At 38.1% G+C, this 12,560-nt stretch overlaps 2 protein-coding genes across 11 annotated transcripts in view; one reads left to right on the top strand and one right to left on the bottom strand.

The window, feature by feature from the left end:
* Nucleotides 1-335: 335 nt before the first annotated feature.
* On the bottom strand, nucleotides 336-4,320 carry LOC105683079 (tyrosine-protein kinase transmembrane receptor Ror2). The gene is made up of 6 exons (XM_012395412.3): nucleotides 3,374-4,320; nucleotides 3,117-3,307; nucleotides 2,754-3,015; nucleotides 2,418-2,660; nucleotides 2,132-2,319; nucleotides 336-2,049 (listed from the first exon to the last, which is right to left on the bottom strand). The coding sequence occupies exons 1-6, from the start codon at nucleotides 3,438-3,440 to the stop codon at nucleotides 1,048-1,050; spliced, it is 1,953 nt and encodes a 650-aa protein (XP_012250835.2). The 5' UTR covers nucleotides 3,441-4,320; the 3' UTR covers nucleotides 336-1,047.
* Nucleotides 4,321-4,503: 183 nt separating this feature from the next.
* Nucleotides 4,504-12,560, top strand: part of LOC105683083 (catenin delta-2) — a 28,063-nt gene continuing 20,006 nt past the window's right edge. For 2 of the 10 annotated variants that reach the window (XM_048649564.1, XM_012395422.3), the window contains exon 1: nucleotides 4,504-5,304. The gene's annotated coding sequence lies outside the window, so the exon portion shown is untranslated. Of the gene's footprint in view, nucleotides 5,305-11,898; nucleotides 12,491-12,560 lie in introns of those variants that run through there. The other 8 variants (XM_048649569.1, XM_048649565.1, XM_048649562.1 and 5 more) reach the window with 7 other exon arrangements.

The raw sequence follows: 12,560 nt of genomic DNA, 5'->3' as shown, positions 1-12,560 counted from the left end.
TCAAAATTACATTTAAAAATCTCCTATTAGTGCATAGCAATAAAGAATCACACCCAATATTGGGTTTCCTATTATTTATGTATTCAAATCTTTGAATGATAGTTATTTGGGTTATTGTCGAGATTTTGAGGGTAGAACTGACGCTATCACACAATTTATATAACTAGTTTGCGAAAAGTGAATGGTCCAGTCTTAATATTCTTAATGAAAGAATTACTAATTTACGAGCTCATTAGCTGGCTAAACTAGCTAGAGCTGATTTTTTTCTATTCTAATCATTATCACTTGATACAGGGGTATGCAATGTTTCGCTTAAATATTGATGCGATATATCGAGTTGAGAAACATGACAGTTCCTTCAGCATTTATTCTTTTTTTTCGTATAAAAATAAAAACGGCCGGAGTATTAAACGGACTTACGAGTCAAGTACAAATGTAAAATTCAGTCAGGATGTCGGCCACTTGAATAGACTTGACCGATTATACATGTGCAAAGTGAAAGAATTAGTTTTACTTTTTTAGTACTTTCATAGATTTTGGGAATGCGAAATTGTTGCAATAATCGACCAATAACTTCTCAGATAGAGGTGTTGCGGTAAAAATCTATGATCAGAAACTATCCGAGACAAATATTGATAAACAAACTGAAAATATAACCACCTATGTTTTCAAAAGACTTCACTGAAATTGTTCTTTGACCTGAGACATTAGTTACTGTGCAGTTGCCCGGACTTCTGTTTTCAAGCCATTTTCAACCGTGGGATGTAAAACTTTTCCGAAGTGACTTAAATAGAATATAGAAGTTTCAAATATAAATAACGACATTGGTCACCATTTGTTTTTAAATGAATTTCGAAAATCACAGCGTAATAAAACTATTGCACGTTTCAGATTAGGCCGAAATAATAGCGAGGATAATTTTTAGTCTAAAGTGAAATTTCCTTTTCTCTTTCAGGAATTGGGTTAACATCGTGATAATTGGAAAAACTCTGATTTGTAGTAGAAACAGTTTTGACGCTAACAATTTGGGGCGATAAAAGAAAATGTCTAGATGTTATTACCCATAGGAATGCTGGCAGATTTCTCGTCGGCTGCTTCCATATCACATTTTATGTCATCTAAAGCTTGATAAATAGTCCTAAACGTGGGCCTGTTAGATGGTTTTTTATTCCAGCAAAGTTTCATGAGTTCATAAACGGGCTGCGGCGTATTATCGGGACGGTGAAGAACATGACCATCTTTTATGTATTTCACAACCTCTTCGTGGGTCATTCCGTAGTAAGGTTGGAGCGCAAAGCTAAATATTTCCCATAGGCAGACCGCGAATGCCCACACGTCGGATTCTATGGTGTACTTATTATACAGTATACTTTCTAGCGGCATCCATCGCACGGGTATAGCATCCTGTTCATCGCCCTTGTAGTAATCTTGTAAGTAGATTTTCTGTGATAATCCAAAATCCGCTATTTTAACTACCATTCGATCGTTTATCAAGCAGTTTCGCGTCGCGAGATCTCGATGCACAAATTTTCGGTCCGATAGATAGACCATTCCGGACGCGACTTGTCTGGCTATTTTTATGAGGTTCATGTGTGACAGTTTGACCTCCGCAAAAGAATCTTTGTCGGTATTCTTGGCGATGTGGTTCCCTGGAGAACAGGACCTCAGAAATTCGTTGAGATCTCCTCGTCCCATGTACTCGAAAAGCAGGCACATTGGACGACCAATCGCGCAAACTCCGAGCAGTTTTACAATGTTCGGATGATCAAATTCCGATAGCAAACAAGCTTCGCGCTCAAAATCCACTAGAAGGTCTTCGGACGCCTCATCTTTGAGCATCTTCACAGCTACGTTTGTGAATTCTTCTTCTGGAACTAGCCCGGGTGCTTTTGCTTGGAAAACACGACCAAAAGCACCCTGTCCGAGGTCTCTGACGTAAATAATATTGTTTCTAGGAAATTCTAGCTTCTCTAACTTTGGATTTAACTGGGCTCCTGTGTTATGGTAGGCATCATTGCTCGGCAGTTTGTCCAGATCGATATTCACTTCCTGTGATGTAAAAAGTAAAAACTTTGTAGGATTACATTCGATTTCATGCTGCCAATGAAATTAATTATTGTACGCAAGTTACCTGCGTTTCTGTAGGATTGTAACCATCATGATTTTTTTGTAACCTCTGGCACAGTAGTATAGAGAGTAGAAGAGCGACTACGCTTACAAATCCTATGGACGACAGGATCAATATTAAACTCGGAGTGAAGAATGTTTCCATCGTTAAATCCTTAGGGTTAATTCCTATTGTTAGCTCTGTTGAATTGTCTGGAAGGTATTGGAATATTTAACAAAAATTCTCTGAAGACTAAGTATAAATACTATAAACTATTCATTCTTATTTTAAACAGTTTTCAAAATCGTACCGCAAATGGGAATGTCACAGTACTCCCAGTGTACGCTTGGATCCATAGTGTAGCACCAGGGCTTTGGTTCGTCGCCACCGGCATTTCTGCAATAATTTTCTGCGTTCTGAATCTCCGGAAAGACATCCAGTGGTCTGTCATGACTGTGAGGCTCTTGGATAGCCCAAGGCTGACACTCTCGCCCAGATCCTGTTTTGTTAACAAAACCGAGATAGAAACGTCCATTGCCGATCACACAGTCATCTGGAAAATATTACTATTGGCATTAGACAACATTAGAAAAAGAGTAGCAAGTTCTAGATTTATTGAGGTAAGGTTTGGCCTAGAACTACGTACATGTGACAAGGTCAGGATTCATATCCGTTAAATGAGCATTAGAACACGTCTGAGAAGACTTGCTGATTCTAGGTAAGCTCTCACAATCGGGAAGAGTAAAGTGCCCTCGAGATCTAATGTAACTTGCTCTTTTTTTATTGTCTTCTATCAACCCCCAGTTGACCAAACAGAACTGCTGTCGTACCGCCACACAGTCTTCGTAGCACAACGGCAAACCTACAGCATCTGAACACTGCGGGAACGCGTACATGCAAAGCAGCTTCTGGAAATTGTATGTGATATTTGATCTTTGAGTTCACATTTTTATCAGGATCTCATATTGCGAGCATTTCAATAAAACAGGTAGTAAAATTATACTGAAACCTCAGCAGCTGAGCGACAAGGTTCGTGGAGTCCTTCTATCAAATCTGTCCATAAGTCCTTGGTGATTTTTTCGTTTAGCCAGCCTCCAGTGTCTTCATTTGAGTCATTGAACCAAACTTGCCCAATACCAGTCAAGTACTTTTTACAAATTTTTCCATTGTACGGAGCGCAGTACCCCTTGAAGCTCGGGCCTATGAAACAAAACGTGGTTAAGCTCAGGCTCGTCGTAATTTACTAGAATCTTTTCATACACTCACTGGTTTCTGCAGATGTCGATGGCAGTGTAGCGCAGATGATGAATGTAAGAATATGAAAAACCAACATAGTGTTTTGCTATACTGTGTTTATTGGATGTTGGTATTACTATTCAAAGAATCAATCACATTTCTGTCTTCCACAAACATGAGTTTTTCATTACTATTCGCACTTGATTCGAATAGATTTGTTATTCCCTCGACAGACATTACTAACGTTTTCAATCCATGCCGCAAACATCAAAATATTAAATCGTCCACTTCTTCATAAGCTGATACTCTTGATGAAGATGATGATCTTTGTTGAAGCTCCTTAAGCCTCGTTCGCATATCATTTTGCCGAATCACTTATTGCTACCACTAACAAATCTAAGTTATGCTTTTTTTTGCAAGGGACAACAACACCATACAATTAATTCCCCGTTTGACCCAATTTGACCCATCAGTTTTACCTTGCTTTGTTGTTATTCTATTGTTGTAACAGAGCGCCCCTCATTTACTTTGTTTATTTGAAGTTCTTAGTGTACTATCACATTACGAATTGTTACAGTATCTTCGTTTGTTGTTATACACCCCGACTCAACTGTTTACTCAATTTTCTCGGGGATGATCGAACGGTATTATCTCTTTGTACTGTGATTGAGGTTACGCGTTGTTATTGAAATTCCAATAATCAAAATTCCGGGAATTCGGTGCCTCTTATTGTCCCGTTAAATTATACTACACCGGACGAATGATATTTCTTGTTACTGTTTTTTGACTGAATAATTGTGCGGACATGTCTTCTGGTTTCATTATGACAATAGTATGTTGGAAAAAAAAAACTCTTCTGTCAATTATCTGGCACCTCTCCCCTAGCGTTGAATTTTTAACATTTTGTTTTTACGTTCCACATAATCTCGGCGTCTGACTTCGATTTTTGATTCAGAATGTTCGACGTACGTTCGATTGTTGAATCTCGATATTGAATTCTCGATACTCGTGGTGTTTCGACGGGCGTATTTTCTCGTTGGACAGTGTGTGCGTCAGTGTCGCGTACCGTAGATAGTAAGGGTGTACGTATTCCACGATCTTTCGAAATTGGAAGGGGAATTGAGAAAAGGACGACGACGCTCTTCTGTTTCTGTCTGTGTGGGGCGTCGTTACAGCTAGCGGTGTGTAGGCGTTGGCAAAGCGATGAGCTGGGCGACATGCCGTGAAAAACTACGGCCCTTCGCGTAATCTTCTGCACGTGTAGTATTCCAATAAATAGTCTTTGATATTGAATCACCTTTAACGAAATCATAGGCCAACCGTTTCGCACCTCGTTCTCAAATTCATTTCTAAAACAAGAGACAGACGCCGTGTAAGTAACGAAGTTCAGGTTGGTTACTACTTTTGTGCGGGCGATGACGTTCTCGCGAACGATCAACGAACTGTGGAAATTGAGTTGTTACACAAGGTCCTAAAATCCTGACGATTGTACATATCTTAACGCGAAAATCAAACGACCGCATAAACTACTATATAAATTTAACACTCCGGTGAATGGAAAGAGAATAAGTAAAAAAAGAAACTACCGAACGATAGTGTTTTGTTTCGTGCGGCGTTTCAACTTTCGATATGGGTTGTAAATGAAGTGAAGTGAGACCTTGTGTCGTCACATTTTTGATTGTTGTTTATTCCTTTTGTTGTTACTTCGATTGCTGCTGCTCTATAAAAAACGGGCGAGACCGGATTTTGGATTCGGCATACAAATTCCGCTCAGAGTGGTTTATAATACTGATAATCACGTTGTATACAGTAGTTTATAAAATTTTGACAAATTGTGTTGTGCTACATACATCAGGGGAAGATAAGAGGAGAGGGAAATAAGATGTCACAAATCTCGACGGAAAATAGACGTCGCGTTACTTGTTCAAACAATCGCAATATTATGGGGAATTGTTCGTGAGGTTTGTTGTTTTACTTTCACAATTAAATAAGCGTAAGGTAAAATAATCTAGTACTAATGAATAATTAAACGGTATCGCTGTCCATAAGATAAATTCATTCAAAAGTTTGAAACGACGAAAACGACATGATTTTGCTCGGCTCCAAAGTCGGGTGGAAAAACCTGGAAAAGAGAGAGCCGGAGGAATAGAGTAGAAGGAATTGGGGAAAATTGTCTGATGTGACGCCGGGACGCGGCGGTACGACAGCTACAACCATCTCAACGACCGACCTCGTCAACGAAATAAAGGAAGAAAAATATTCACGAATTTCCACGTTTCATACTCTCATGATTCCATCGGTTGAATCAGGAACGTTACCATCAATCCGTGAAATAACAATCGCGTTAGGTCGGAGTTCACAAGCAAAAGCGAATAAAATTGAAGTGAAAAATGGGGTGGAGCAGTAACAACAAGTAATCAACACCGACAAACTCATTTCTGATCAGAAATATCGTTCAACTCTTTCTAGATTGCCGTCAAAAGATTAGATGATCAGATAATACACGCGCATGTAGATATTTTATCCCAAAATTTCGAAATTTGTACTTTTTTCCAAGCACCATGAGGTTCAAATTTGTAACGTTCATGTCACAAGGTAATAGATGTAGAGGACAAATCTTATTTATAGAAGCGAAATACGGTAAAAACATGATACATGTGTAGACACCGCAATTAGGTAAAATTTTTATGATCCAAATTCTTTAAGCGATATTGAAAAAAGAACATATGAATATTCGGATACGTTTACGTTGACAACTTGAAATACACCAAGTTCATACTACAATTCTAACGGATAAATCAGAAGAAAAAAATATTCTTTACTCACAGTGATGGATGGATCTTAATTTTTTTATATTTCTCGCACATATGTATATATGTATAGACAGCTATATATCTTGACAAGACTTACGCCCTGCTTCTAATCAATTACTCTGTCAAGTGTCAAAATTCCGGTGACGCACTGTGAAGTGTTCACGGGCTCAAAATTTGGGGTATCGACCGCCCGAAAATTAACTTTGCTTAGATCTTTTCGCTAAAAGCTACGAATTTTTCAAGGGCAAGAATTATTTTTTACATCACTTCGAAATTCGACATACGCCGAATATCGCAGACACGATATAAAACCTTTTGTTTCTTCTTGTTCCTGATTTCTCTGATTTCTAGCTGATTTTTGTAATTCCATGAATACTGCATTCATTCAGAGTATTTTGGACTCTTTTGACATCGCCAAATCCCCCTAAATGGGTGTTACGGTTACGAACAAGAGTTGGAAAATTTCGATCACCGAACCGTGCTGTACGTCTGTTTGATCTTTCTATACATATAAATCAGACCCTGTCGTCTGCTATCCTGCAGAAAGACAATTCAGAAAATAGGGTGGTGTCCTTCATTCTACCTTTTCCCTTCTCTTCTCCTACCACCCCTCTCTCTATTCTGCTTTCAGTTTCCACCCTCTCATATCTCGCCAGTTTCATTAGTACTCACCATAAGTAGCCATCTGTCAAATGCAGACCTATTTTTTTTTTTTTAATTTTTTTCGCTGTTTCATACGGTTGGTAGGGAAACGGGGTGAATCAGCGGTTCGGGGAAGGGAAAAGTTGAACCATCCGAGCAAGATGTACCTAACCTAATTTGTGCGTTTTCACTCGCGCCTCCGAATAAGATGCCGTAACGAATCAATCCCGTTATTCCAATTACTGATAATATCGACTCTACTGTGGTTAAAAAGAGAAAATCAATTCCGATTTTCTAAGGTTACGCTCCTTCCGGTGGCAAGAAGATCAGAATTTTCGAAAATTGCGCGGAGTTACATGCCAGAGGAGCGCATGTATATATCTATAACAAAATTTAAAAAATACAAGAGGTTGAATTTCCGAATAAAATTCAATTGAGATTGGAGTAATTTCCATGTTTTTCGATTCTATTCGCTTTGTGTGTTCGCTCCTTTTTTTCTGCGGTCACCTACGTCCTTCTGGTTCGCACAATCAGCCACATTTCCCGTATCAAATTTTATCTCTGCCTGTGAAATTTTGAAAAACAATTGAACATTTGTTTTTCTTTCGTCGGTTCTTCTTGCGGTTTCCGTGTATGCGTGTGATTGTGCAGGTCTCCGTGTGCGTGTGTGCGTTGTGCAGCATCCGGAGATCACACGTCACCCTGCAGAAATGTTCCGTCATGATATAAAGGGGCACTTATCTTCTAAAATTCGATAGGTATATTATATCTATAGGCATACATAGGAGTCGATTACCCACGCGAGCGGAGTACGGGCATTATTGTCAATTGTAATTGATACGAACTGAGGTGAGTTGATATTGTTGAAAGACGGCAGGTGCGGCTCGACGATGTTGCCTATATCTTCACCTGGTTAGGTTAGGCTTGTTTTTCATCCGATGTCCCTCTTGGTTTCCGGTATATGACATCGACGTGGATGGCGGTCGAAATCCTCAAACATCAAACGATTCGAATGCTAATTGCGACGGGTAAACAATTCTTCAAAGGATAAGCGAGTCCTCTTTCTTTGCTTTTCATCATTATTATCTCATTATTGTTATCATCAACAGTCGTGTGTTTTTCTCTTAATCCTTTTGTCGTGACCATCTCTAGGTAAACGTGTTACATAATTGTGCGAAAAAGTTTATCGATTTTTATTCTTTTCTTTTCCATCTTCTTTTTTTTCCATGCTCCAAAAGAAAGTAAAGTGAAGAACAAACTCAACAGGCACAAACAAAAACGAAGTTATGATTCATTTTCAGCCCCCTCAGAGAGAATTTATTTTGCATCGAAGGATTGAAAATACGAAGCAAATAAACAAAAAATTATTATTTATTTAAACTAAGAGGTAGAAAACTGAAGTGAAATAATATATACAATGAGATCGTTTACGTACACATATAGTATGTATCTGAAAATGGGACACCACGTATATTATAGCAATTAGCACAATTTTCTCTGCCTGTTAATTCATAGAGTGGGTGGGTAGTAGTTGGCCGTTGTGCTAAAATGATGCTACGGTTAGAATTTAGTTCGAAATATTCTAAGCGTTGCGGTGATATTGTCGATAATCTTTAGCCATGAGTCACATATTGCTATTAGAATTCTCTTTCTTCTCTCTAATAATTTTAGAATGATCGGATGCAACTTCCTGCTGGACCTAGACAGAAATTTTTTTTATTCTGTAGGGACGGCGACGGTACAGAAGCTCGATTTTTTTTTTTTTTTTTTATCAGGGAATAAATAGAGAGACAAATTTCACTCGAAGAGAAAACTGTGGTATTTACATCTCGATTTTTCTGCGTGTATAGAGAACTGAAATATGTATGGAATGAGAAGTAAAATGAATGAAGAAAGTAGGGCACACGTGAGTATAGGTACGTACAATAAGAACATTGAATCGTTCACGACAATTCCTCGCAATCAAAGGACGAAGACGACGTCTGCAGGTATAAAACAAAGAATAGACATTGAACGGCGAAATAAATATATCTTGGTTTAAAATCTCACCGTACTATCAATGGACGTGGTTCAACGTTCACATACATTGGTGAACCACGGTACACAACGTACGTCACGTGTGTATACCTATGAAAAGTGTAGAGTAGAGGTGAAGTGTCACGCCCCCCCTATCCCTACACTTTCCGTTGTCTTTCTTATCGGTGAGTTTTTTATCTCTATGATCTCAACTCTCGATCCCCAGACAGTTTTGCCCCGTTTCTTTTCTCTTCTATATATCCTTTACTTTTTTTTTCTTCTAATTTTTCTTTTTTACTATTTTTTTCAGCTATCACAATTTACTTTTGTCAAAGAGGCAATGGGAGGAAGGAGTTTTGTAGGTAGGGAGATGGCCGCTGGGCGTCATTTTTATAGAGTTCTCTCAGATCGTTCGTCCTTGTGAACCGCGCGAGTATAATGAAAAGTATTACCAAGGGTGCGGAACTGTAGTATGGGGGGAGTTGGCGGATGAATAATAACGCTGATAGAAAAACCTACGTCAATGAGAACTAAGAAGAGGAGATAGATAGATGAATGGATGGACGAACAGATATCCCATGCAAGCAAGGAACGGTATGAAAGTAGAAGGAGGGGAAAGAAAAAGAAGAAAAAAAGACCACCCCACATTTTTTATTATTCCTTTGAAATACAAAACAAGGAAAATTCATAATTTAGGGATTGATTTTAACCTCCACCTAACGAGGAGACTTGTTCGTTTTATCGGGAAATTGAAGGTCTTTCTCCTGAAAACTGGTTTTGGTTTAGGCGTCATGAAAAAAGAAATTGAATGAAATAAATTTATCGACCACAGAAGTATTCGGATTGTCTGAAGTTTGTCGTTTGCAGGAATATATTTCCTACGAACGTGTACCGTAAGAGAGAATAAATAAATAGATAAATGTAAGCGATCGTGTTTATCACGAAATGACACGCTCGGAAATCAGGAAATGAAAACGTATATTTCACCGTGTGTAACACACTGTACTTATCCGACTGTACCGTAGGCTATTCGGAGGGCGTTTGGGGGATGACGAAAAATGAATTTTCAGCTGTTCGGATCTGGAGATAAATCGATTTTGATGTAGGGAAATTAATTTATATTACTAAAATATCGAGTCAAATATTGTGCGAAAGCTTGTATTTGACTCGACGGATCATATTATGCGGGGATGTTTAAATGTATCGTCACCGAATGCAAATCGAACAGATCGCGTGAGTGAACTGCGTTACATTCTTTTCAAACTCAAATTCAACTCGTCTGTCTTTCGACATATTATTACGGCTATAATGTATTCATCTAACAATACAATTTCAAATGGAAATATCCACGAATCGTTATATGGATTGTCGTTTGCTTATATCACCGCTAATTTTAGTAGATAATAGAGATAAAGAGGAGAATATTTAGATGCAAACACTGAATACAACAAATTTTATGTTAGTCACGAAACCGAAAGATCTTGAAGAAAGATTTATTGAAAATCGAATTCCTCGTATTCCAAGGCCATAACCTTTTGCATTTGTTATACTACGAAGAGGTGACAAAAACTGGTAGCAGGTGTCGGCTGCTAGGTATTATAAAAATTAAACAAACATATTTACAAATGACGTGAAAATCGTGATCACCACAAAGTAAAATACAAACCACAGAAATAAAAATACAACAAAACAATAAACATCCTAGTCACGTGTCACAACGGTATTTTTCTACTCCAATAGATAGAATATATTATTCGAAGTATAGGATATTGATTTCTGTTTAACTCAACAAACCTAGCTGATTTCACTTTGAAACGTCGACGAACAGGTTGCTCGAACAGTAGTACGTACATACCGTATTAGCGGCTCTGTCGCGCTTTTCCATAGCGTGAATATTGACCTGCAAGTCGACTTTTCAATAATAAAATGCGCGATCGTCTCGGGTTAGATGGCGGAGGAAAACGCTCCCCAAATATAAATCTCGCAGCTTGATTTTTTCTTTTATTCTTACATCACGATTATTACGATGAACAAATCTTCTATTAAATCTCGACCCGGTACTTGTACCAGAAAAACCGAGACAAGGAAATCATACTTGAGATTCCTACTTCCCTAGCGCCATTTTTTTTTTTTTTTCAAATGTTTTCTCACTTATTATTGTACCGGTACTTTTCGACCACTCAAGACACATTTTTGTAATGATAAGAAAAACCAGAATTCTCTTAATCGCTTTTTCAAAAGCGTTGTTATCGCAATTACAACAGCATTTATCTGCGCGCTGTGTCCGAGGAACTTAACGAGCATGATGAGAATGAAAAAAAAAATAGAAACAGAAGAAATAAGCAAAACAGAGAGAGCAAAGAAACACAATCCGCGATTGTATAGAAATAAAGAAAATCGGAAAGTCAACAAAACGAGATTGTATATACCATTCTTTTACAAGGTTCTTTTGTCTCTGAAAAACTTCTTTTTTTTTCGTCGTAAAGAAATTATAAAACGGTAGATTATTATTACGGGATGTTTAACAATGGTAACAATATTTGGAAATAAAAAGAGTGGGACGGAATTCCCTCTTTCCTTCCTTCCTGTATGCCTACCGGCTGGCCTCATGACGATTTTTCGATGCAATCTTTTCCGGGAATTTATCCAATGTCAATTGTCTGATTCATGGAAACACCTATTTCCCGTAAAAAAATATCAGTGTTAAGTATTTTCGTAATGCCGTGACATTTGGCTGGAAATTCTTGTGATATTATCGTACGATAGAATTCAGATCGTGCAGATTGTGGTTGAGAAATGGAATTCTAAAATCGCTGATCCGTATAAATTCTATAGTTGCTCATGTAAGAGAATCAGACACGATATATTCATTTTTGATACCTACGCAAAATATTCCGATCTGGCATCGTCGGGTTATGGAGGTGAAGGAAAGACAGAAAGGGGAATCGAAGTGGTTTCAATTATGATTTGGATTGATTTTTTTTTCTGATATGTACATATAAGAAATATATGTATATGTATGTATATATATAACCGAAGGGGAAGAGCTCGACCCAGAGACCAATTCATTTCATTGAATATAAATTCGGGAATTCATTAGTTGTCTTGTTATAATTTTTCTGCTTTCGCTTTTACATGGGTGAAGTGAAATCTTCAGGATATTGTTGGAAAAAATCGAGAATCTTTGTCCGAATCATCTAACTACATATATGTAATAATTGAAGAAAAGAAATTGAAAATGACTGAAACCTTGTCATCAGATCAGGCAGTAAGATTGTCCAAGAAATGAAGATCGCAAATTCTCAACGTATCGTAAGAGGGTGTGGCAGCGATGCAATTCTAATCAGAAATATTTATGTTGCATTCCTGATGCTTCGAATAGTTATCTTGAAAATACCACTTATCTTTGCCTGTTGTCGGTACTGAACTACTTGGAATACTTGACTTAATCTGTGACGTTTTTGGTTTCCTGGCCACGTGGTGACCCATGGCAGACGTAATCTCGTGTGATAATTCTCTCTCAATGCCTTGACTTCAATTTCACACCTGGTATGAGTTGATATTCCGGCATTGCTAAAGCCAGGCGTGATCCTCTTTCAGCCAGTTCTCCACACATACCACGACTCGCTATTTTCCAGTGTGAATGATGGCGCAATTTGGCTTCTTCCTGTTCTTTGTAATGCTTGTTCTCCCATTTTCGCATCAATAACTTTACACCATAACTATACCGCGTTACGCAGGGACTT

Source organism: Athalia rosae, chromosome 2, assembly GCF_917208135.1.
Source record: "Athalia rosae chromosome 2, iyAthRosa1.1, whole genome shotgun sequence".
In the NCBI taxonomy this organism is placed as follows: Eukaryota; Metazoa; Arthropoda; class Insecta; order Hymenoptera; family Athaliidae; genus Athalia; species Athalia rosae.
The sequence above is the reverse complement of the archived record's forward strand: the minus strand, read 5'-3'. Positions and strand labels throughout refer to the sequence as shown.